The 25,637-nt window shown below is 34.3% G+C and overlaps 1 protein-coding gene across 2 annotated transcripts in view; it reads right to left on the reverse strand.

Annotated features, from left to right (window-relative positions):
- The window catches only part of HDX (highly divergent homeobox), a 189,621-nt gene that overhangs the window by 15,032 nt on the left and 148,952 nt on the right, over positions 1 to 25,637 (reverse strand). For both annotated transcript variants that reach the window (XM_015127741.3, XM_015127740.3), the window contains 2 exons: positions 8,635 to 8,842; positions 1,127 to 1,206 (listed from right to left, as the gene is read on the reverse strand). In XM_015127741.3, coding sequence (XP_014983227.1) covers positions 1,127 to 1,206; positions 8,635 to 8,842 — 288 coding nt within the window. The remainder of the gene's footprint in view (positions 1 to 1,126; positions 1,207 to 8,634; positions 8,843 to 25,637) is intronic.

Consider the following 25,637-nt stretch of genomic DNA (forward strand, 5'->3'; position numbering starts at 1 on the left):
AATGGCTGCAATCAAACACAGAACGTTGATTCAAAAGTAAAAACAAAAGGACAATGACATTCTCCTTTATATCTGACTCTTAATACCATTTTGATTATAGGATTACTTGATAGGGCAGAATATAAACAGATGTTGCTAAAACAGCTGCATAGGGAGCATCACTATCTGTTTACATTTTCACAAAACCCACTTTACTCCACGCACAACCTGCTTCTATTTGCTATTCAAACATTTAATACTACCTTTTCTCCTATATTGTGATTTTTAAGATGACTAACCAGAGTACAATTTAACTATTAATAGGAGGAAAAAGAGTTCCAAACATACCATAGATAGGTATGTTCTGAACAGAGAACTCAGAGGCAGAAATTTTTGCATACACGTGCCACAACTAAAAAAGGTTTCCTTCAGGATCTCATGCCAAACTCTGTTTTAATTCTGCCATCTGTCAAATAGGTAGAAATCTGTTCTTTGCTAACCGTGTTGAAGAAAAATAACTTGTTAGCCAGGCGCGGTGGCTCACGCCTGTAATCCCAGCACTTTGGGAGGCTGAGGCGGGCGGATCATGAGGTCAGGAGATCGAGACCATCTTGGCTAACACGGTGAAACCCCGTCTCTACTAAAAATACAAAAAAAACTAGCCGGGCATGGTGGCGGGCGCCTGTAGTCCCAACTACTCGAGAGGCTGAAGCAGAGAATGGCGTGAGCCCAGGAGGCGGAGGTTGCAGTGAGCCGAGATCGCGCCACTGCACTCCAGCCTGGGCGACAGAGCGAGACTCCGTCTCAAAAAAAAAAAAAAAAAAAAAAAAAAAAGAAAGAAAAAGAAAAAGAAAAATAAGAAAAATAAGAAAAATAACTTGTTATATATAAAATGTCCTATATGTACCAAGTATTGGGTTTTTATATTTGCAAATCTCCTCAATCAAAAAATTAGTGATACAAATGACAACATTTTAAATTGTATTTACTAAGCCCTCAAAGATATGTAATTTCACTGGAAATAGTTCTGTTTTGGTTTGTGAAGTGGAGCAAGACTTTATTCTGAAAATGAGAATATTTTCACCAACTGGATACTTGGACTTGAAATCAACCATGTAATGAGAAAAGAATTTCAAACTGTACATACCACATTATCTGTGGATACTGCATGGTGGTCCTCTTCCTTATGAGCCCTTGCCTCATTCGGAACAACTTCATTGGGCTCTTCTATAGAAAAAAAGAAGCCATAATTTCGTTTTTCATTTCGCAAAACTTTCTTGAGAATACTATTTTCAAGATCATTTAAATAATTTCTCTATTATAAAAAGACACAAATGGCAAATTCATTTCACACGTTTGATGAACAATTCTACTTCAAACGATGTATTCTAAAGAAATAAGTAGAGATGGGGGCAAATACAAGGATGGTCACCACTGTCCTATTTGTAATTGAAAAAATGGACAAAAACTGTATCCTTAACAATTGAGGAATAGAGAAATTTAGAATCTATCTCTATAATAAATATTATGAAGCCACCAAAATTGAAGTAGAAGAACGGTAGTGATAAGGAAAATATTCATGGTTTACTGGCAAGTGAAAAAATGAAGGTAACAAAACCTATTTTGTGGATACATATAATATTAATTTTATTTTAAAATATATAAACTTTACTATATAATTTAAATAAATTTATTATACAAATATGTAAATTTTCATGGAGAAACACTAGGACTGTTTCCACCAAGACATTGCCATTACTATTTCTAGATGGAATTATGGGTAATTTTTAATTTTTCTGTTTTCTTTTTGCTTATATGTGTTTAAATATTTTTCTACAATGAACATTTGTTTCTCATTCAAATAAGGAAAAAGTGATAACATAATTTTCAAATCTATGATATAAAACCATAAATCCAGAGCATTTCCAGTTTTGTGAATGTATGTGTGTACAAACACACTTCTGTATATATGCTAAGAGAAAAGAGTGGCAAAAATATCCCCTCATCCTTATTTTCAGAAGGGTTATCATTGAGGAATAGGGTTGTTTCTATTTTTTATTGTATTTCCCAGTACTTTCTAAAATGAACATGTATCTCTTTTCTGATCAAAATTCAATATTCTAGAAATGAGAAAATAAGTAAAAGAAATAAATTAATTCAGAGAAATCAGACTAATAAAAAACTCTCTAGGCTGAGCTAGGGGAACTGATTGGTTCAAGGCACAGGGTGTCTGCATGTATAATCCCTTCTGTTTCAGATTACCCTCCACCAGCCCCTTAAAAAAACAAGGTAGCAATGTTCTTCTCTCTCTATCTTTTTTCTTTTGGCACAGACATGTTGTGGAGATTATTTGAATAAATACTAGTAGAATTTCTTGATCTCATGGTAACGGACATTTTACTTCACCTTAGGTAGCAGAACAAAAATATTTATTAGCCCTCACAAATTTTTCTAAGTCTATTCCTTTTCATGGAAAGAAATATAAGGGTGCCTTGTATGAGCATGGGGGAATTATTAAGAGGAAAATGTGTTTGATCCAGGAACTCACATATGACTATATAGAGAATTCAAGTTTAAGATATTCAGAAAACTCTTACCAGAATTTTGATGCAAAGTCCACTACAAACACAATTTAAATGTTTTTGTCTCCTCTGCTATATTTTTTAAAAATTAATTTTTTGGGGGTATATTTGAGATATACAACATGATGTTATAAGATACACACATACACATATACATATAAATTGTTTCTGTAATGAAACAAGTTAACATATCCATTATCTCACATAGTTACCCATCCCCACCCACGAGCAGCTATAATATATTCCTTTAGCAAAAATCTTGAATAGATTACATTTATTAATAGTAATCCTCATGTTGCATATTAAATCTTTTGACTTGCTCATACTACATATTTGCTACCTTTTATTACTTGACCTGCATTTCCCTATTTCCTCTCCCTCATATTCTGATCCTGGTAACCTCTTTTTTTTTTTTCTGTATCTGTATATATTTGACTGTTTCCCCCCACCTCCCCCGCCATTTGCCACAACATGGACAGACCCTGATATGGTTTAGGTCTGTGTCTGCTCCCAAATCTCACGTCAAATTGCAATCCCCAATATTGCAGCTGGAGCCTGGTGGGAGGTGATTGGATCGTTGGGGTAGATTTCCCCTTTGGTGCTGTTCTTGTAAGAGTGAGTGAGTTCTCAAGAGATCTGGTGTTGAAAGTGGGTAGCACCTCACCCCTCTTCCTCCTGTTCCAGCCACGTAAGACCTGCCTGCTTCCCTTTCACCTTCTGCCATGATTGTAAATTCCTGAGGCCTCCCTGAGAAGAAGCCAGCAACATGCTTCCTTTACAGTCTGCGGAACTGTGAGCCAATTAAACCTCTTTTCTTTATAAATTACCCAGTCTCAGGTATTTCCTTATAGCAGTGCTAGAACAAACTAATACAGACCTGCAGGACATTATGCTAAGTGAAATAACTGAACACAGAAAGAAAATATTGCATGATCTCACTTATATGTGAAATCTTAAAAACAGGTCAATTTATTTTTTTTAAAAGAATGGTTCATAGACAGAGGAGCCTTTACCTACTCATTATTTAGACATTTCAAATCACAGACATTTCAATTCCTATGTAATCAGCAACAAAATGTAATGAAGGAAGGGAAAAAGTGTCATCAGACAGTATTAGCACTAGTGGCCTCAGAAGAGAGTTTATATTGCTCATCAACAACGTAACATTCTTTACAGGTTTGCCTTATATTCCTATTCTCCTTTTCTCATAACTTTGTACACAGTTCTGCTTTACTGGCAACATATTTTGTACATGGTTTGGTTATTTTGGAAGATTTAAATTAAAACTATATTGAGGATTTCTAAAATAAAAGGATGTGAAGTGATACAGTTGAATAAAAAACGTTTTCTTTCGCTTACAGAAGCTTCAATATTTGTGAATGTTTGAAATCTAAACACTATCTATGTGCCTGGTAATTCCCCAAGAAAAGCAACTTTGCTAATTAGATAATAAAGTGGAATTATTACCAGTTAAAGCTCTAGAGGGCGCTCTATGTGGTGGCTCTATATACTCGCACTAAGTAACTGCATGTAGAATTATCTTTCATGTGCATACCCATATAATAGATACAGCCGGGAAAAAAAGAGGCTTTGATGTAAAATTCAATGACATAGATGTTAATTGTTCTCATCTTTAAAAATTTTGCTTCTCGGGATAGTAAAAATCTTTAAAATTGTTCAAACACAAATTTCTTTTTCACAGTCTATTAACTGTAGATACAGAAATTAAGGAGCTCAGTCATCTAGCTATTACTTTTGCTAGAGTTTGCAGTTGTGGGAGGGGTGAGCTCAGGCAGGGTTTTTTTGTTTTTGTTTTTGTTTTTAATCTTTCCTAACAACACTTCTTTTCTCTTCACCACTACACAGGGAAAGGGAAGGTGGGAGGTGGAAGGTGGAAGTTAGAGGTAAGTCAGAAGCTCTAATACGTATTAGGAAGTATCTACCCTCTCAGAAACAAATGAATGGAACTGAAACTGCTAAAAGACCAGCAGCACTTTTTTTGACTCTTACTAAAGCTGCCTTTTACTGCAATAAAAAAAAAAAAAAAATCTTAATTTTTACTTATACGGATTTTTCTAGAATATTTTAATGGGATTTTCAATTGATTTTTAATACATAATACGTAACCCTAATTTAAAGAAATCTTTCCCTTCTTAGATATGCAGAAGACTCTAATGCTACTGAATCAATAGCCCTATTATAAGCAGTCTGAATTTCAGTTGTTAGGTTTTTGAAGTACTATGGGCACTTAATTTTATAATAATCTAAAAATTATTTTTCTTTATATTTCTTAGATGTAATTAATGGAAATTTCAAAGTAGAAATATATTTAAACACATTTTCATAAACTGGAAGGAAAATGGTTAGCATAATTTAAAGGCATGATATTAGTTTAGGCCAGATGATATGATTCACTTAATCAAATGAATCGGATTAGTATTCCCCACTAGCAAAATGAGGAAAAGAATAGGACATAACTAGTAGGAAACTGTACCAAAAAGGGCTCTTTTCAGTATCTGAAAAAGATTTTTTGCTTTTCTCTTGCAATTTCTGTGAGAATGAAAAGGTTACCATGCAGCTGTGAAAAATAAACCACTGATAAAAAATTCTAGGCAGTCACACTTCTGATCAAGTGTTTTTTGATTCATATATTAAATTCTCTTTCTTCTTTTTATCGTTGTGTCTTGATTACTGTGCCGGCGATTTAAAGAACACACCATGACAAAGAATGTCAGTGTAGGAGCAGTGGTCCATTCAGAGTGGACCATTAAGTGGTCTTTAAAATTAACTTTCACTTTTTTTCTTCAACTACTTATTTTTTAAAATTATCTTTTAGGTGGAGAAGTGGGAGTTGGGAAATGAAATTTCACTTAGGGTCTTCTGTACTTTCTCTGAATATTTTCTCTCAGCTTACCCACTCAGGCACAGAAACACACAAATCTCTACTTCCCCACTCTCCTTCAACTAGCCACTATTCAGCAGGCTCTAAAACACCAGTCATGAGTCACTGGGAATATCCAAGTATCTCCAGGCACATGCAATTTAGTAAACACTAACAAATGACAGAAATGGTTTAAAGGACCAATTATATTAGAAATAAAGGGCTTGGAAATGGTGCAATGTTTCTTTTTTTCTTGATAATTTTAAAATCTGCCTCACTATTTTCCTGTACACTCAATTCTCTTGTATCATCTTCAATATGAATAACAAATGTTAGGAGAGAGAGAGAAAGAGAAGAGAGAGTGAGAGAGAGAGAGAGAGAGAGAGAGAGAGAGAGAGAGAGAGAAACTTGAATATTCACATTGATAACCTTTCAAATACCTGATCTTTAAATACATGGCCCTCTTAATACTAGTAGATTTGCTTTCCCTTTCATTACTCAACCTACTGCAATCTGTTTGCCTCTCCTCTTCCCATGCAGTTAATTGCTTTTTTAAAAGAATTTCTAAAGCACCAAATTCAATGGCTTTCTCATCCCTTTTTCTACCTAACTTCTATGAGACCATGAGACTTTTTTCATTTTTTCACTTAACTACTGAAATAATGACACCTCTTCCTTCTGAAATCTCTTTATTTATTTATTTTTCTTAATTTGAGAGACAGAAGTCACTATGTTGCCCAGGCTGGAGTATAGTGGCTATTCACAGGTGCAATCAGAACACACGGAAATGTCAAACTCCCAACCTCAAGGGATCTTTTTCGCCTCAGCTTTCCAAGTAGCTGAGACTACAGGCATGCCACTGCACCTGACTCTTTCCTTGGTTTTAGGAAAAGCATACTGTCCTGCTTCTTCTGTTTCTGGATGTTCTTTCAGTGGCTCCCTTTTCTCCTCCAACGCCCAAATCTGGACATTAATCAATACACAGTCTTTGTTCATTGTCCTTTCTTGTTTTTCATTTTTTCACTTAACTAAATCTTCAATTTTCATGGTTAGATATTTTTTGCCTCAATGTGGGTGACTTCCATATTTCTTCTTATGTCTTAAGCCCTCATCTGAGTTTCACACTCATATTATCCAAAGACCTGCTTGGACAGCTCTACATGGATGTCCAAACACTATATAAAATTCAATACATGCAAAGCTGAATTCATCTTCCTACAGTATTCTCTAAGTTTAATACAATGCCAAGAAAAATCTCGAATGAATTTTGGGGAAGGAGATTTGGAAAAGGCACGCTTAAACAGTTCAAATTGTATGACTAAACAATTCAATAATCAATCTACTACAAAGCAAAGAAGAATGATTGCCCTACCGGATATTAAGACATTTTATAAAGCCAGAGTTGTAAACCATCAGATCAGTGTAACAATAAGAAGTCTCACATTTGACCCACATGTGTATATGTGTATGCCTGCATGTGTGTGTATATGTGTGTGTGTGAGAGAGTGTGTGTGTGTGTATTTAATAAAAAGCTACATTCCAACTCACTGGTAAAAGATGAGTTATTCAACAGATGGTGTAGGGACTATTAGTTAACCATTTGGAAAAATAAAATTGGATGTATTCACACATCTTAAAGCAAAATTAATTCTAGGTGAAATAAATATCAAGTTGTACAAATTAAACTATAAGGATACTAGAGACAAATGTAGGGGTATATTTACATGATTGTAGTACAAGGAAAGACTGTAATTATGACCCAAAGTCAGAAACCATAAAGGAAAGTATTGGTAGATTTGAAAACTTAAAAATTACAAAAGAAAATCTGACATCGGAAAACATCATAAGCAAAATTAAAAGGCAAAAAATAAACTGGAAAATATATTGTAAGTATTCTAAACAGAGCTCAATGAAACCAAAAGCAAAATGAGAAACGTCATGATCCTTTTTGTTTCTCAATCACGGATACAAAATCCTATATATTGTATGATTCAATTTATAGAAAATGCCCAGAAAAGACAAATTTATATCATCATAAAGCAGATCAGTGACTTCCTAAAGTTTAGAGTGGGGAGAGGGAGTGACTGCAAAGGGGCTAAAGGGAATTATTGGAGTGATGAAAGTGATATAAATTCAGATTTCAGTGATGATGATGGTTGTAGAATTGCATAAAATTTACTAAAAATCATTGAATTCTATATTTAAAATGAATGATTATATTTTGAGACAGGGTGTCACTCTGTCATCCAGGTTGGAGTACAGTGGCACAATCACTTGAGCTCCCTGCAGCCTCAAACTCCAGGGCTCAAGTGATCCTCTCACCTTAGACTCCTGAGTAGCTGGGACTGTAGCTAATTAAAACAACAACAACAAAAACAAAAACAAACAAACGAACAAACCAAAAACCACTTTTTGTAGAGATGAGGTCTCATAATGTTGCCCTGGCTGATTTCGAACTCCTGAGTTCAAGCAATCATTCCATAACAGTCTTCCAAAGTTCTGGGATTAGAGGCATTAGTCACCTCACATGGCCTTACAATGGATGAATTTTATGATGTGTAAATTAAATCTCAATAAAAGTGTTAATAAAAATATGTCAGAAGAGAATCATATCTATGCTTGAGGACAAATGAAACATACTTCTCATGAACAGATAGTGCCATTACATGATATTATTTGAATTCTCTTTTAGAGAAACATTGAGAGGTATCATAAAGATAATCCAGACTAATTATCTTTAGCAGATGAGGAAACTAAAGCCCAATTAAATACTTTGCATGAAAGTCTCATGAAAAATCGCATGAAAAGCTAGGAGTTGCATCCAGATTTCCTGACTACTAGCCTGGTATTTGTTATATTATGCCATACTCTTTCATTATAGTGTGTTTATAATGCTCTGACCTAAACTGACTAGAATTCCAATAAAATAAAAATCATTTACTTAATTGTAATGTATGAATTGTAATAACATTTATAAATGTAAGAGATTATTATTGTTGTAGATGAATGTTCCTTGTGATGACGATGTGGGAGATTGTTTAGGTGGAGGTATTAAAAATAAATCTATTCTTTTCAAATACTTGGCCAAATGTTTTGAAGACTCTAGACTTGAAGTGCAGTAAGCTGAAAAGCAAGTAAAAAATGCATCAAATTTACAAAGGCTATTATTAGAAGATTCAGCATATAAAGTACCTTGAGAGCTTCCTTCAGACAAACAGATGGATACTTCATCATTTCTGTCATTATCCTCTCCTACTTCAGGCCCAGCTTCCTCTCCTGGTGTGAGTGCAGATAAAGAACCAGACTCAGGCTGCTCAGAGAAATCAGCAGGGCCTCCTCTTGGAGGTGGAACTTCAATCCCCATTAAACGATATTTCCTTCTTCGATTCCCAATCCAAGTCTTTATAAGAGAAATATAGGAGGAATTTTTGTAAGCATAGAGAACTTAGCAGTTCTGGCCAGTAAAATAATGAATGAATGCTGCATAAAATAGGATTTAAAGGAATAAATGGGTACATAGAAAGATAAAAACGTTTATGTCAATATGCTAAAATAAAAATAATTATGTTTTATATTTTTATAACTTATTTATTTTATTTATAATTGACACATAATAATTGTACATGGTTATGGGGTACAGTGTGACAGTGTGAGGTTTCAATACATGTACAGATTTTATAATGATAGACTCATGATGGTCAGCATGTCAATCACCTCAAAATGTTAATAGTTATGACTTTTACTTTAAAATATTTATTAGCAGAAAGAAGGTATTTATATAAATATTCATATTTTTAAGCAACATGTAGTCTAATGAGGATGACTTTTTTCTGTTTTTGTTTTGTTTCTCAAGAAAACGATTCACCAAATCTTTCAAAAGAAAAATAAACTGGTTCTTTTTCAAACAGCTATAACTCTAATTCATATCCTATTTCTAATCTTGTTCTTCCTATGCAAAAATGTGCCCTCTGTTAATTTTGTTTGGCTCCATATTATTACCTTGGCATTTCAAGCACTCTGAAATTTCATTTTACTAAATTTACAACCAATTTTGAAGACATTTTGTAATGAAATAATTTTAGAGTCATGGGAAGTTTCAAAGATAAGTCTTGTTTATTCTTCACTCCATCTTCTCCAACTTCCATCTTACATAACTATAGCAAAATATCATGAAAAGGAAATTGATACTGTACAATATGTGTGTATAGTTCTATGTCCCTTTATCACACCATTCCTCTTCCTCTCCTTCCCACTATCCCTAATCTGTTTTCTGTCTCCATAACTGTGGTTTTTCAAGAATATTACATAAATGGAATCATGCAGCATGTGACCTTTTGAAATCAACTTTTTCAATTCAGCACAATTCCCTGGAGATTCATTCAAGTTGTGTGTATCGAGCCCATTCATTTTTATTGCTAAGCAGTATTCCATGATATATGTTTACCCATGTTTGTTTAACCATTTACCTGTTGAAGGATGCTTGCATTGCTTCAAATTTTTTGCTTATTATATATAAAGCCATTGTGAACAGTAACTTGCAGGTTTTATGTAGACATGGTTTTTATTTTTCTAGGATATAGGCACAAGGATGCAAATTATGGATCATATGGCTATATGTTAAGTTTTATAAGAAACTGTCAAATTGTTTTCCAGAGAAACTGTTCCATTTTACATTCTTATCAGCAATATATGAGAGATCCAGTTTCTTAGCATTCTTGCTATCATTTAGTATTGTCAGTATTTTCTAAAAACTTTTAGCTGTTCTCATAGGTGTATGTAGCAACAGCTCAACAAGTTCTTAATGTTGACCATATTTCCATGTGCTTATTTGTCATCCATATATTTGCCATCCTTTTCAGTGAAATGTCTCTTAATTTTCTAATTGAAGTGCTTGTTTGTTTTCAGTGTTGAGTTTTGAGAAGTTCTTTATATATTCTAAATATGAGTTATATGTCATATATGTGGTTTGCAAATATTTGCTCCCAGTCTGTAGCTTGAATTTCTGTCCTGTTTAGTCTTTTGCAGCACAAACTTAACACTGCTCAAAAAAATAAAGGATATTAATTTAAAATAATAAACAATGGGTTCACTGAAAAGATTGGTAAACTTGGCAAACATCTAATTGTTAAACACAGTTTAACATGGGCCTGGTGACTGGTGAGCACCTGTAGTTGCATATATTCGGGAAGCTGAGGTGGGAGGATTGCTGGAACCCAGGAGTTCAAGGCTGCAGTGAACTATGATCACATTACATTATACATAGTTTAACATAATTTTTATCAAATTCCAGCAAGATTTTTGTAGATACATATGAGACAATTCTAAAATTCATGTGAAAATAAAATGAGTGAGTATGGCTAAAACAGTATTGAATAAAAAAGAATAAAGTGGAAAGAATATATCTACCTAATTTCAAGACATTATATACTTACAGTAATCAACAGTGTGTGCTATTAGCAGAGGGCTAGCCACAGATCACTGAAACAGAATAGAGAACCCAGAAATAGTCTTACACTAGTATGACCAGCTTAGCTGACTTTTGACAAAGGTACAAAAAGAATTTAATAGGGGAAGGGTATTTTTTTCAAGAAACAATGCTGGAGCGACTGGATATTCATAGGAAAACAAAAACAGACCCTGTCCTAAATCTCACACCTTATACAAAAATGAACTCAAAATGCTTCATAGATTTAAATATAAAAAATAAAACTTTAAAACTTTTACAAGAGGGCATAGAGGAGAATCTTTGGGGCTTCAGGATTAGTGAAGAATTCTTAGAAATGGTAATAAAAACCACAATCCACAGAAGAAAAGTAACTTCTGGGGTTTTGATTGGGATTGCATTGAATCTATAGATCAAGTTGGAAAAGAACTGAAACCTTGATATAATTGAGTTGTTCTATCCATGTCCATGGAATATCTCTCCATTTATTTAGATGTTTGATTTCTTTTATCAGAGTTTTGTAGTTTTCTTCATGCAGACCTTGTGCCTAAATTTATACCTAAGTGTTTAATTTTGCAGAAGCTAAAGTAAATGTTTTCTTTTTTTTTTCTGTTTCATTCATTTTTGTTCATACCTTAGTTATTTCCTTCCTTCTGTTTGCTTTGTGTTTATTTTGTCGTCTTTTTCTAGTTTCCATTTTTTTCACTATCTTCTTTTTTTAGAGATAGGATCTCACTCTGTCACAGTAATGTGATCATAGTTCACTGTAGGCTTGAACTCCTGGGCTCAAGCAATTCTCCCATCTCAGCCTCCTGAGTAGCTAGAACTGCAAGTGCTCACCAGCCACCATGTCCAGCTTTTGTCTAGTTTCTTAAGGTGGGAGTTTAGATTATTTATTTGAGAGTTTCCTGTTTTCTAATGTACTCATTATGATACATTTTGCTGTCAACACTACTTTATCTGCATCCCACAAATTTGGCATTTTATTCCTTTTGTACTGTTCAATGTACTTTTACCTTCAATATTCTTTCTCTAATACTCTTCCTTTCTTTATGTAGCTCTGCATTTCTGACCTATATGATTTCCCTTGTATCTGAAGGACTTTTCAACATTTCCTGCAAGGCAGTTCTACTGGCAACACATCCCTTCAATTTTTGTCTGAAAAAGTCTATTTGTCCTTCACATTTGAAGGATAATTTCACTGAGTACAGAATTGTGGGTTGGTATTGTTTGTTTTTTCCTCTCAACACTTTAAATATTTCATTCTACTGCCTTCTTGCTTGCATGGTTTCTGAGGAAAAGTCAGATTTAATTCTTACTGCTGCTCCTCTGTAATTAAGGTATTTGTTTTTCCCCTCTGGCTTCTTTGAATTCTTTTTCTTTATCATTGATTTTTGCAGTTGAGTATGATATGCCTAGGTGTCGTTTTTTATTGTTTGTTTTGCATTTATCCTGCTTGGCATACTCCAAGCATTGTGGATCTGTGGTTTGATATATTACATTAATTTAGGGAAAATTCTCAGTTATTATGGTTTTGAATATTTCTTCTGTTCTATTTTCCTTTTTTTTTCTCTTTCTGGTGGTATTCCCATTGGACATATGTTGCATCTGTTATATTTATCCCACAGTTTTTGTATATTATGTTCCATTTTTAATCAGTATTTTTGTTTTATGCTCTCCAGTTTTGGAAGTTTCTATTGATATATCATTAAGTTCAGAAATCCTTTCCACAGTCATGTCCAGTCTGCTAATGAGACCATCAAAAGCATTCTTCACTTCAGTTACTGTTTTTGGTCTCTAGCATTTGTTTTTGATCCTTTCTTAGAATGTTCATGCCTCTGTTTACATTACCATTCTGTTCTTGCATGTTGTCTACTTTTTCCATTAGTGCCCTTAGCATGTTAATCATAGTTCTTTCCAATTCCTGGTCTGACAATTCTAACATCCCTGTCATGTATGAATGTAGTTCTGATGCTTGCTCTGTCTCTTCAAATTCTTTTGTTGTTTTGTTTTTGTTTGTTTTTTGCCTTTTGGTATGCCTTGTCATTTTTTATTAAAAGTTAAACATGATGTACTGGGTTAAAAGAACTGAAAGAACCAGGCATTTGGTGATGTAGTGTTAAGGTTAGGAGGAAGGTAAAGCATCCTATAGTCCTATGATGAGATCTCAGTCTTTTAGTGAACCTTTGCCATGGCCTGTGAACTTTACAAGTGTTTATCAGTTTTTCCTCTACCTTAGGTGGGACAGAATGGCTAAAGGGGACTGTATTTGGTTATAATTGTTGTTTATTTTTGCCCTAGGATAGGTAGGTCATGGTAAAATCCCAATAGGCTAGGCTCTGGTAAAATATTTGTTCTTAAGAGCAGGCTTTCTTAACAGAATGTTCTAATGTTTCTTAAAAATGGTTACTTTTCCACTCTTCCTGTCAAGAGCGTGAGGGAGTTTTTCTCCAATATTCACAGTGAGAATCTGATACAGCCTCTGGGAGTAAAACTCACAAAAGTATCACCCCCTCCATGATTGCTCATGCTGGAGTTTCGAACTTTCTGACTTGTCTACACTGAGCCTCCAGCAATTCATCAGTTACAATTTAGGTTTTCCTGCCTTGGTACTGGTTCCCATGGAGGTTTCTGCTCATGGAATTCTGCTCCAGTAAGTTGTGATTCTCTGTATCTGCCTATTTGTCTCACCAATTTTGGGGTCAGTGGTTTGCCCAGTAACTTCACTTATCTGTCATATCTAAGAAGAATTGTTGATTTTCAGTTTGTTCAACGTTTTATTTGTTAAGATGAATGACAACTTCTAGGCTCCTCACATGCCAGACCAGAAACTAGAGTCTAATTTCATTTTATTCCCTATGACTTCTTTAATAAAGTTTTATATACATATGTGTGTGTGTGTGTGTGTGTGCACGCATGCACACATATGGTTAGGGTTAGGGGTTAAGGAGGTTAGGAGTTAGGGTTAGGGTTGTTCCATATATACACACACACACACACATACACACATATATATAAACATAGATTATGTATGTGTGTATATATGTACATCTATATGTTTATATATACACACATATATACATTTATATGTTTACATACACATATATGCACACATATATAAACATATAGATGTAAAAACATAATTTACAAAATTAACATAATTTTTATCAAATAGATGTGTATATGTGTGTGTATATATGTACATCTATATGTTTATATGTGTGTGTGTATATATACACATATATATATAACAGCCCTAACCCCTAACATCCTTAACCCCTGACCTTAATCCTAACCCTAACCCTATGTGTGCATGTGTACCATAGAATACTACTCAGCCATAAAAAAGAATAAAATCATGTCTTTTGTAGTAACATAAATGGAACTACAGGCCATTATTCTAAGTGAAATAACTCAAACAGAAAGTCAAATATCACATGATATAACTTGTAAGTGGGTGTTAAACAGTGGGCACCCATGGCAATAGAGAGTGGAATAATAGACAATGAAAACTCTAAAAGGTAGGAGGGTGGAAGACGGGTGAGGGTTGAAAAATCACCTGTTGGGTACAATGTTCACTATTTGAGTGACAGGTACACTCAAAGCCCAGACTTCACCACCACACAACATATGTGTGTAATGAAGCTGCACTTATACCCTGAAATCTGTAAAAACTGAAAAAGACTCCCTCTTTGACCCATGGATTATTAGAAGTGTCTTGCATAACCTCTAAGTGTGTGGAGATTTTTCTGGCGTCTTTCTGTTATTGGTTTCTGCTTTGATGCAATAGTGGTCAGGAACATATTCTGTATGATTTAGATTTTTAGAATTTATTGAGGTTTGTCTTATGGTCCAGGATTTACTCTATCTTTTCGTGTGTTCCATGAGCACTTGAAAAGTGTGTATTTTATTTTTGTTGGGTTGTGCCTTCTATTAGTCAATTAGACCTTATTGATTGAGGGTGTTTTGGGGTTCTTCTATATGACTAATATTCTTCTATGTAATAACTATAGGAGTTGTTGAGAGAAGGGTGATGAAATCTCCAAATATAATTTTGGATTTTCTTATTTTTCTTTTCAGAATTTTTAGTTGTTGCTTCTCATGTTTTGTAGTTCTGTGATACCTGATGTATACACATTCAGAATTGCAATGTCTCCTTGATATAATTTACCTTGTTATTATTATATAGTGTCCCACTTTGTCCCCTGTAATTTCCTTTGCTCTGAAGTCTACTTTATCTCTTTTTTTTTTTTTTTTTTTTGAGATGGAGTTTCGCTCTGTCGCCCAGGCGGGAGTGCAGTGGCTGGATCTCAGCTCACTGCAAGCTCCGCCTCCCAAGTTTAGGCCATTCTCCTGCCTCAGCCTCCGAGTAGCTGGGATTACAGGCGCCCGCCACCTCGCCCGGCTAGTTTTTTTGTACTTTTTAGTAGAGACGGGGTTTCACCGTGTTCGCCAGGATGGTCTCGATCTCCTGACCTCGTGATCTGCCCGTCTCGGCCTCCCAAAGTGCTGGGATTACAGGCTTGAGCCACCGCGCCTGGCCTACTTTATCTTATATTATTGTATAAACTCCTGCTTTATTTTGATTCATATTTGCATTCTGTATGTTTTATAGTCTTTTATTTTCAAACTACACACATCATGATATTTTAACTTATTGTAGACAACATCAAGTTAGGTCATTTTTAAAAAGCCAGTTTGCAAGTCTCTATTTTTTAGTTTGTGAATTTAGATCATTTAAATTTAATGCAATTATTTCTATGTTAAAGCTTAAATATTTCATTTCATTTTCTGCCTTCATTTCTTTTAATGTCTTTAGTTGTATTTTTCCCCAGCATTCCTGTGGTGTATTTTTAAATATTTAGAATTCCATTTATATTTATGTATAGAACTTTTCTGTATCCCTTTGTATGACTTTTTAGTGATTGATCCAGGCTATCTATCTATCTGTCTATCTATCTATTTATCTATCTATCTATCTATCTATCTATCTATCTATCTATCTATCTACCTATCTATCTATCTACCTATCTTATGACAGTCACAAGAGGGTAAAATTCCAGGTTGTCCATTGGATTTCCATTGACATCCACTGGGGAAGGAGACTCGTTTTACTCCTGGGTGGAGTTGGGAGTCCAGGAGCTCCAACAGGCATCTTCTGATACCACGCCAATGAGGAGGAGGAAGGGCTCATCATCACCTCTAAGTGCAGGAGGGAATAAAAGTCTTCTAGTGACATTGCAAGGGAATGGTGGAGAATGGATTTTTAATCCAGCTCTCCACTCTTTCTTATCTGACACCATTCCATCAGTGAGTGTTTTTTGTTTGTTTGTTTGTTTGTTTTGTTTTGTTTTGTTTTGCTGGGGTGGGGGCATCTAGCTGTTCCACAACGTGGTGAGGCAGAAGTCTTGGTCCTCCACTTGGCCTTTTCTTGTAGGGCTGGGTGTGGCTGCAGTTTTTCCCCGTGGTATTTGGCTGAAGTAAAGAGGTCATTATCTAAACATTTTCTGTCATGTTAGACTGCCCTTTTCCTGGTTCTTTGCTGAGAGAGGCCAGGCTTTCCTTTTTCTTTCCTTTTTTCCATTTGTTTGCACCTACTGGTGTTTCTAGATTGTTGGCTTTTCCAGTATCTATTCTGGGGCATATGAAGCAAACGAAAACGCAGGAAACTCACCATTGTGTGAGTGTCATTCATGGGGTCCCATGGTCCCTAGCAGATGTGACTTCTTTCCACCCTTCAGATTCTTCTTATGTTTCCTAGTTATATAATGTCCAGGGATTTTAGTTCTACTTAATGAGAAGAACAGGGAAAATTATGTCTACTCCATTTTCTCAGAAGCAACAGTCTGAAACCAATTTTATTCCCATGTTTCTTATGCAATTTTCAGAAAGACCATTTTATGACTAGAACTTGTAACCTTTCTAGTTTTGTCATGTCAAAAAGGATTCTTAAAACCTAAAGCAGCGTAGAAAACCACTAAATAACAGTTTAGAGTTTCAGTTCTAAATTTGATTATGATGCCCTTTATATCAACTAGAATTTCTTCTACACAATAGGGCAACGTAAATACAAAGCCACCTTAGCTACTCTTTGTGTCAATAAAAAGCATGAATGAAGTTAACTTTGTACTTGGTAAGATTTCAAAAAATATGCAGGGCAAAACAGAAGAACTATTTAGTTAGTTCAAAAAGATGAATTCTTCTTTATATTTGATGGGGGGAATTTTCCCTTCAAGTTTATAAAATGTAGTTCCTTGTATGTATTTAGGATTGACACTAAATGTGAAGTTTGAAACACATGAATAAAGTACACACAAAAGAGAAAATTGCCTAGTATGAAATAAAAATATGTACGGATATTAATTTTCTTAGCTTTGATAACCTCTTTCATAGGAGAAATACTAGTTTAAAAAGGAGAATTCCATTTATTTTTTCTTTTTAACACTTTTTTATTTTTAATTTTTGTGGGTATATGTTAGGTGTATATATTTACGAGGTGCATGAAATATTTTGGTACAGGCATGCAAAGCATAATAATCACATCATGGAACACTGAGTATCCATCCCTTCAAGCATTTATCTTTTGTGTTACAAACTGTCCAATTATGCTCTTTTAGTGAATTTATAATGTACAATTAAATTATTATTGACTCTAGCACCCAATTTGTCATTACATCATAACGTTGAAAATTGATTGCTATAATTCAGAAAAGATAAAGAATGGCAATTGCTTACTAAAGTTTCTTAAAATTGTCATGGAATCTCTCTATTTTCTACCTATGAACACTTAACAAATTGTAAATGCAGAAGCTTTTCTTTTACAAAAATCTTAGCCACTAGTGTTTGTGAAAATGATGGTATGAGTAGAAGGAGGAAAACACCAGTCTCCGCAGGATGATTTCTGCTTCATTTGGGTCATAAAAGCTGGAGAAGAGTGAAGAAAAAAAAGGCAGAAACCAAGTTTCTATTTATCTTCAACTTCTTTTGCACCCTTTTTGAGAGAAATGAGTGATTACAAAATGTGCAAAGATAAAGGTAAAATAATATGTTATGTGAATATTGGAAGTATGTGAGATTTTATTGCAAACCAAAGCTAAACTATTTCCTCTTTGGATATTCCTCAAAAGTAGAAGGCACTGGAAAAATGATTCAACGTATAAATACAATGCTAATGGGTTTATTACATTTTTACAGAATCATAGATAATTGAATTAATCTTAGAGTCCGCTATGGTCTGAATATTTGTCTCCCCTACTCCAAATTAACATGTTAAATTCCCAACCCCCAAGGTAATAGTGTTAAGAGGTGGGGCCTTTTGGAGGTAAATAGATAATAAGAATGGATCTCTCATAAATAAGATTAGTGCTTTTATAAAGGAGACCCCAGAGAGATTCCTTGCCCCTTCTGCCATGCGAGGTTACAGCAAAAAGATAGCTGTCTAGAAAGTGGGCTGTCCATACTTTGGACCTTCCAGCACCTTGGTCCTTGATTCCTCAGACTCCAGAACAATTAAGAATAAATTTATGCTGTTTACAAGACAGCCAATCTAAAATATTTTACTATAGCAGGTTGTGATAGTTAATTTTATGTGTCAGTTTAACTGAGCTAAATGTTTCCCAGATAGCTGGCAAAACATTATTTCTAGGTGTGTCCCTGAGATTGTTACTGGCAGAAATCAGAAGTTGAGTGTATAGACTGTTAAGAAGATCACTTTTACCAGTGTGAGTGGGTATCATACAATCTGTTGAGCGCCTAAAGTGTCCATCCTCTTTTTGCATAAAAATATCAGGTATATGAACCATACCACTCTGCAAGTTTCCCAGTTGGTTTCGTAAGTGTTTTCATAATGGTCTTCCTTAAACTGCATCATATCAATTGTTTTATTTCATTGAGGTATTGTTTCCAGTTCTTTGCTTCAGATCTTCTTCACCCTGAACTCTCCCTTCTACATTCCAGCTATAAATTATGTGAAGGGTATTTTTTCACTGTTTCGGATAAAACACCCCTACTTTAAAATATTTAGCTTTTTCAACCATTTTATATGAACAATGGACAAGTTATTTTATCGCTCTAGGCCTCAGATTATTTATGTGCAAAATCAGGAAAATGATTTCCAAATTCTTTACTTTCCTGAATAATAAATTTCCCACCAGAATGGTCACAAATCTAAAAATAATAGTAGTATCTTTTCAATCAGAACGGCTATGTATTAACAACACAAACATAATAGCTATTAAAAATGAGTACTCTAAAGCCCTGTACATTTCTAAGTATATTTCTATTAAACAATATGAAACTATATTCTAAATTTTTATTTTAAATGTATGGTATTATACATTTGTTAGTTCATGTATGCTATACATAGAGGGTACACTTTTCTGTTAGATATTCATTCATTCATTCCACATATATTACTGAAAATTTATTATGTACCAAACACTGTTTCTGGTGCTTGGGGTGCAGTGGTAAATATAATAGATATAGCCTTTTCCTCAGGGAACTTAAATGTATAAATATAGATGATAAACAACAGAAATGTATATGTACAGGTGATAAACAAGTAGAAAACAAACATAAATTATAAAATTTGACCAAGTGTTATGGATAAAAAGTACATGCTAGAATATTTAGCTGCAATGACATAGTGTTGTAAAGGTTTTTCCAAATTTACCTGATCTTAAGAATAATTTGCGGAAGGGAAACATATAGATTCTCTGGGCCTTTCTTGCAAATTCTGATTCAGTAGGTCTAGAATAGGGTGATCTATATTTTTAAGAAGTATCCAAGTTATTTCTTACAGTAAGGCATACACTAGTAAGGTAGAACTGGAAATAATGTTAGATTGGGAATAAGAGACTTGGCCTCTACCTACTATGGGAAAGCTAATCTGGCTCCATTTTACAGATAGATAGATAGATAGATAGATAGATAGATAGATAGATAGATAGGCATTGAACTCAACCCCAAGGTGCCTTCCAGCTCTAAATCAATGTATGTAATAGATAATAGGGTGTTTGCCATATACTGTATAAACACTGTTCCATTTAAAGGCACTTCAAATCAAGCCATGTTCCTTTGAAAATAAATATAATCTAAAATATAAAAACATAAAGTTGTTTTCTATGAACTGTATTTAAGTCCTGCAAAATGTATCTCAAACATTAAAATATGTTGTTTCTATCAATATTTGACCATGCAAAGGTACAGTTTAATGTTTGTCCACTATAACCCTAATGCAGATGGAAAGGACAGGCATTAAACTGAATCGTAGCAAGGCGGAGGAGGGGGGAACTAACTGTCCTCGAGGACTTAGCAGTGCTTCCAACTTAGAGTCCGCATGTAATGCCTCAAAATATTTCTCCAATGTATTATTCTCATTTAGGAATAATTGATCACAGTAAATTTCAATTTCCTCGAGAGAGATGCATTTTTCCCATGGCACTTAGAAAAGTTCTGGCACATAATAGGTGTTCAGTTTACCTTTGCTAAATGAGTAAGTCGGTAAATAGGCACTAACCTGGAAATGACATTTCAAGATGAAGAAAAACATGCACATAATTAACAATCATTGTTAAGGTCAAAGAAAAAATATACCAACTTTGCTTCCTATACTTCTTAGAAGTATAAGACAAAAAAAAAAAATCTGAAACTTTCAAATCATACTGTAAGTAATGGTTAACTAGACACCCTAAGGTGGAGTTCATTTTGGTGATTAGTAATTAGAAGGTATATTAGACTTAAAAACTTATAAATAGTTTTTCCTGAAATCTCAAGAACGTATGTTGCAAACATATTCTCCTTTGGAATAATTTATCACATGTTACAGAAGAGGTCCTCTTACAACGTATCACCTCCAAATTTTCTTTCTGCCATGAGCATTCTAGTATGTGAAAATCGTGAGAAATAAAAGGATAGTGAGCAGCTCCTTATTCTTTCATCTAATATGAGTTTAAACAAATATTAAGCAAGAAGAAAATGGTAAAATTCTTCTTCCTTTTTTGTATATTAAGATCTTTGTGTAGGAATAAGAAACTCAGCATATAGTAATGCCTAAGGGGGAGCTGATGTTAATAGTTTTGGCCATTTTTACAGTCAGTGTGCCTAAAATCCCTTGATATCAGAGATAACCCTAGCCAGGAATCCTGTGGATATCTTATCTTTATTTTAGGAGTGTATGTTTTTAAAGAGATTCTGTCCCTGTCTCCTCTCTTGTAGTATGGGTGTCTCAAGGAGACTCTATGGCTGTCCATAGAACCTGAACATTGTTGCCATGGCACAAGGTACTTATTAGTACCAGTGGCATGACAAATTTTTTAAAAAGTGAAAAACTCAGTAGAAAAGTTGGAGAATAAATTAAGGGATATCTTACTGAAAGTAGAGCAAGAGGAAAAACAGATTGGAAGTGGAAATCTTAGAGTAACAGTTATAGTCCAGGTGCATAAAATAACCAATTCAGTTGGAGCAGATCAGAAAATTCCAGGAGATATTTCTTTAAGATGATGGAATTATTATACTACCAAATGTGTATGAATGTGTTGAGTGGAGACTTATGCATCTGGGAAAGGGTTTAAAGATAAATTAGTAGTAAGTACCTAGAAAATAACTCAAGCAAACATATGAATATCAAAAATATAAATTAAGTAAATTATGAACTACAGGGAAACAAAACAATGCTAAGTTATACAGAAAAGGAAAAAATGATGTTTCACTACATAATTCAAATGTGTAACGCATTTACATAGTCATAATAATGAATACCCAGCTGACCAAAGTTATAGGAGGATGAGGAGAGAGGAATTATGCATGTAAGTGAAAGAATCAATGAGGAAATCTTGAAATAGATTTTTTAAAAGCTTTGCATTTCACAGTGAAAAATCAATAGACAATGCCTAACATTGAACAAATCGGGAAGTTGCAATGTAAACATATGAGAGAGACTGCTGTCTATTCCCCATATTTGTCCTCACCTCCCAGAAGAATAGAAGGTTTAGCTGGACACATGATTGCTCACAGTAAAATCACATTTGCAGCTTCTCTTGTAGTTTTGTATGACCATGTGACTAATCTTTAGCCAATGGGATACAAGTGAAAGGATCTCATGGTAGTTTCCAGAAATTCTTGTTAAAAGACAGCTGGTAAACACCCTTTGCCCTTTATTCTTCTCCCTCTCTGTCATGCTGCCTCGAGTATGTATGCTATCATTTTGTACCTTGATAAAAAGGGCCACATCATAGGGACAGTAGAATGGAAAGTGGAAGGCATCAGGGTTTCTGTGGACATTGTAGAGACAAACTACCACGCTAGCTGTAAATTGCATACTCATGGACTTATATATGGAATTGAAACATCTCATCTAAGCCATTGTTACTTTTAGGTCTTTTAAATACTTACAGCTAAACCTAATTCTAATTAATACAACACATCATTCATAGATGAAAGTAAATACTGAAGGAAATATCTAAAAGTGGAAAGTGCTTCAACTTAGGCTATTGCAAAATGGTAGGAAGGAAGGAGTGAGGAATGTTGGTTTTGTAGCAAATTCTACAGAACTTGACTTCCTAAGCTATATACATATATAAATTTGATTAAAAAATAAAAATGACAATGACAACAAGAACACATGCTCTTCATTTCCCTATTTTTGGCTGTTGCTTAGGCTCCTCATACTATGATCCTACTCCAATTCCTCTTCGGCCATTTTTTTTTCTTGTGTCATCCCTCTTGCTAGACTCTGAGCTCCTTAAAATAGAAATAATGTCTAATGCACTTCTCTCTCCTTGTTAGTATACTTTAACACATAGCAGCATGCTCAACAAACACAGTATTGAATTTAATTTTCCATCTGGACTCTAACAAGAAAAAGCAAGACTCTGAACAGGGCAGTACTTATTTTGAGAATAGTATTTATTTTCAGAAATCTATACTCTAAAAATTATCTCTATATTTCTCTTTTCTTCATATATATATGAGATAAGAGCTGGAGTCTCATTAGGTTGTCCTAATGAGAGAGACTGCTGTCTATTCCCCATATTTGTGCTCACCTTCCAGAATAATAGAAGGTTTAGCTGGGCACATGGTTTCTCACAGTAAAATCACATTTGCAGCTTCTCTTGTAGTTTGGTATGAACATGTGACTAATCTTTAGCCAATGGGATACTGACTTGAACTCTTGGGCTCAAGTGATCCTTCTGAGTGGCTGGGACTACAGATGTGTACTACAAAGCCTGGCTCTTTGTCACTTCTTCTTTAATGTAATTCCCTTTTGATCTACTGAGATGATCTTCCAGTGTGTGTACTGGTGTCAACCTACACTTGCTCACAAGCGTCAACTGTTAGCATCTCTTCCCAACTCTATGTTGAGTGAGACATGGAATCAGCTGTGGTAGGAATCTTTACACCATGGAAATCAGCAAATGCTATTAATTAAGGCTTTTTTTCTCTTAAAGAATTGATTGTTAAATACTTACCAGCACTACCACTTTCAAAATTTTATATCAACATCTTTTAAATGGAACATAAACTACTGTTCTGATGATTGATCATTATGATTTTAATATTTTATTTTATTTTATTTTAAGTTCCAGGATAAATGTGTAGGATGTGCAGGTTTGTTACAAAGGTAAATGTGTGCCGTGGTAGGGGTTTGCTGCACTTATCAACCCATGAACTAGATATTAAGCCTTGTATGCATTAGCTATTTATCCTGTTGCTCTCCCTTCCCCCACCCCCCAACAGGCCCCAGTGTGTGTTGCTCCCCTCCCTGTGTCCATGTGTTCTCATTGTTCAGCTCCCACTTATAAGTGAGAACACGTGGTGTTTGGTTTTCTGTTCCTGTGTTAGTTTGCCGAGGATAATGGCTTCCAGCTTCATCCATGGCCCTGCAAAGGACATGATCTCATTCCTTTTTATGGCTGCATAGTATTCCACGGTATATATGTATCACATTTTCTTTATCCAGTCTATCACTGATGGACATGTGGGTTGCTTCCATGTCCTTGCTATTGTGAATAGTGCTGCAATGAACATACGTGTGCATGTATCTTTATAATAGGATGATTTATAATCCATTGAGTATATGCCCAGTTATGGGATTGCTAGGTCAAATGGTATTTCTGGTTTTAAGTCTTTGAGGAAACACCACACTGTTTTTCACAATGGTTGGATTAGACTTAAATGTAAAACCCAAAACTATAAAAACCTTAGAAAAAATCTAGGCAATACCATTCAGGACTTGGGCATGGGCAAAAGATTTTATGACAAAAATATCAAAAGTAATTGCAATAAAAGCAAAAATTGACAAATGGGATCTAATTAAACAAAAGAGTTTCTTCATAGCAAAAGAAACTATCATCAGAGTGAATAGAAAACTTACAAAAAGAGAAAATTTTTACAATCTACCCATCTGACTAAGGTCTAATATACACAATCTATAAGGAATTTAAACAATTTTACAAGTAAAAATCAAACAACCTCATTAAAAATTGGGCAAAGGACATGAACAGAGAGTTCTCAAGAGAAGAAATTTAAGCAGACAACAAACATGAGAAAAAGCTCAGCATCACTAATCTTTAGAGAAATGCAAATTAAAACCACAATGAAATACCATCTCACGCCAATCAGAATGGCAATTATTAAAAAGTCAAAAAACAACAGATGCTGGCAACGCTGTGCAAAATAGGAACACTTTTACACTGTAGGTGGGAATGTAAAATAATTTTTTATCTATCATTCATTATATGAGATATATTTCAATTCACCTCAGGCAATTTTTAAACAATGTTATTGAGATATTTTTAAAACACCACACAATTCATTTATTTAATGTGTACAATTAAAATGTTTTCAACATATTCACAGAGCTGTGCACCAGTCACCACTATCTAATCTGGAACATTTTGATCATGCCAAAAATAAACCCCATACATATTAGCAGTCATTTCCCATCCCTCCCTACCCCCAGCTCCTGGCATTACTAACCTACTTTCTGTCTCTAGAGTGTGCCTAACGTGGACACTTCATATAAATGAAATAATACAATATGTGGTCTTTTGCAATGGGTTTCCTTCATTTAGCATAATGTTTTTAAGGTTCATCCATTATATAGCATGTATTAATATTTCATTCCTTTATATGGCTCTATAAAAGTCCATTATATGCATATACTCAGATGTTGTCTATTCATTCACTTGGTGGATGTTTGGGCTGTTTCCGTTTGGATATTATGGAAAACTCTGTTATGAATATCAGTGTACAACTTTTTGAGTTGGACATACATTTTTTATTCTTTTGAGTGGAGTGAAATCCATTCCAGCAGTGGAATTTTTGGTCATATGAGAACTTAGTGTTAAACTTTTTGAGGATTGTTGTCAAACTTGCTAAAATATTTTACATTCTTACCAGCAACATATAAGGGTAACAATTTATCCATATCCTGACCAAAACTCATTATTATCTACCTTTTATGTTAATATTGTTAGAGTGGGTAAATGGCACCTTGTAATTTTTATTTCCATTTCCATAATGACTAATGCTGTTGAACATATTTTCAGGTAAATATTGGCAATATGTATATCTTTTTAAGAGAAATGTCTATTCAGTTCCTTTGCCTATTTTTAAAATTGGGTTATTTGCATTTTTATTATTGACTTGTAATTGTTCTTTACATACTTTGATACAAATTCCTTATCAGATATGTAATTTCAAAATATTATCTCCTATTCTGTGGGTTATGTTTTCACTTTATTGCTAGTAT

The sequence above is a fragment of the Macaca mulatta genome, chromosome X (assembly GCF_049350105.2).
Source record: "Macaca mulatta isolate MMU2019108-1 chromosome X, T2T-MMU8v2.0, whole genome shotgun sequence".
Taxonomy (NCBI): domain Eukaryota; kingdom Metazoa; phylum Chordata; class Mammalia; order Primates; family Cercopithecidae; genus Macaca; species Macaca mulatta.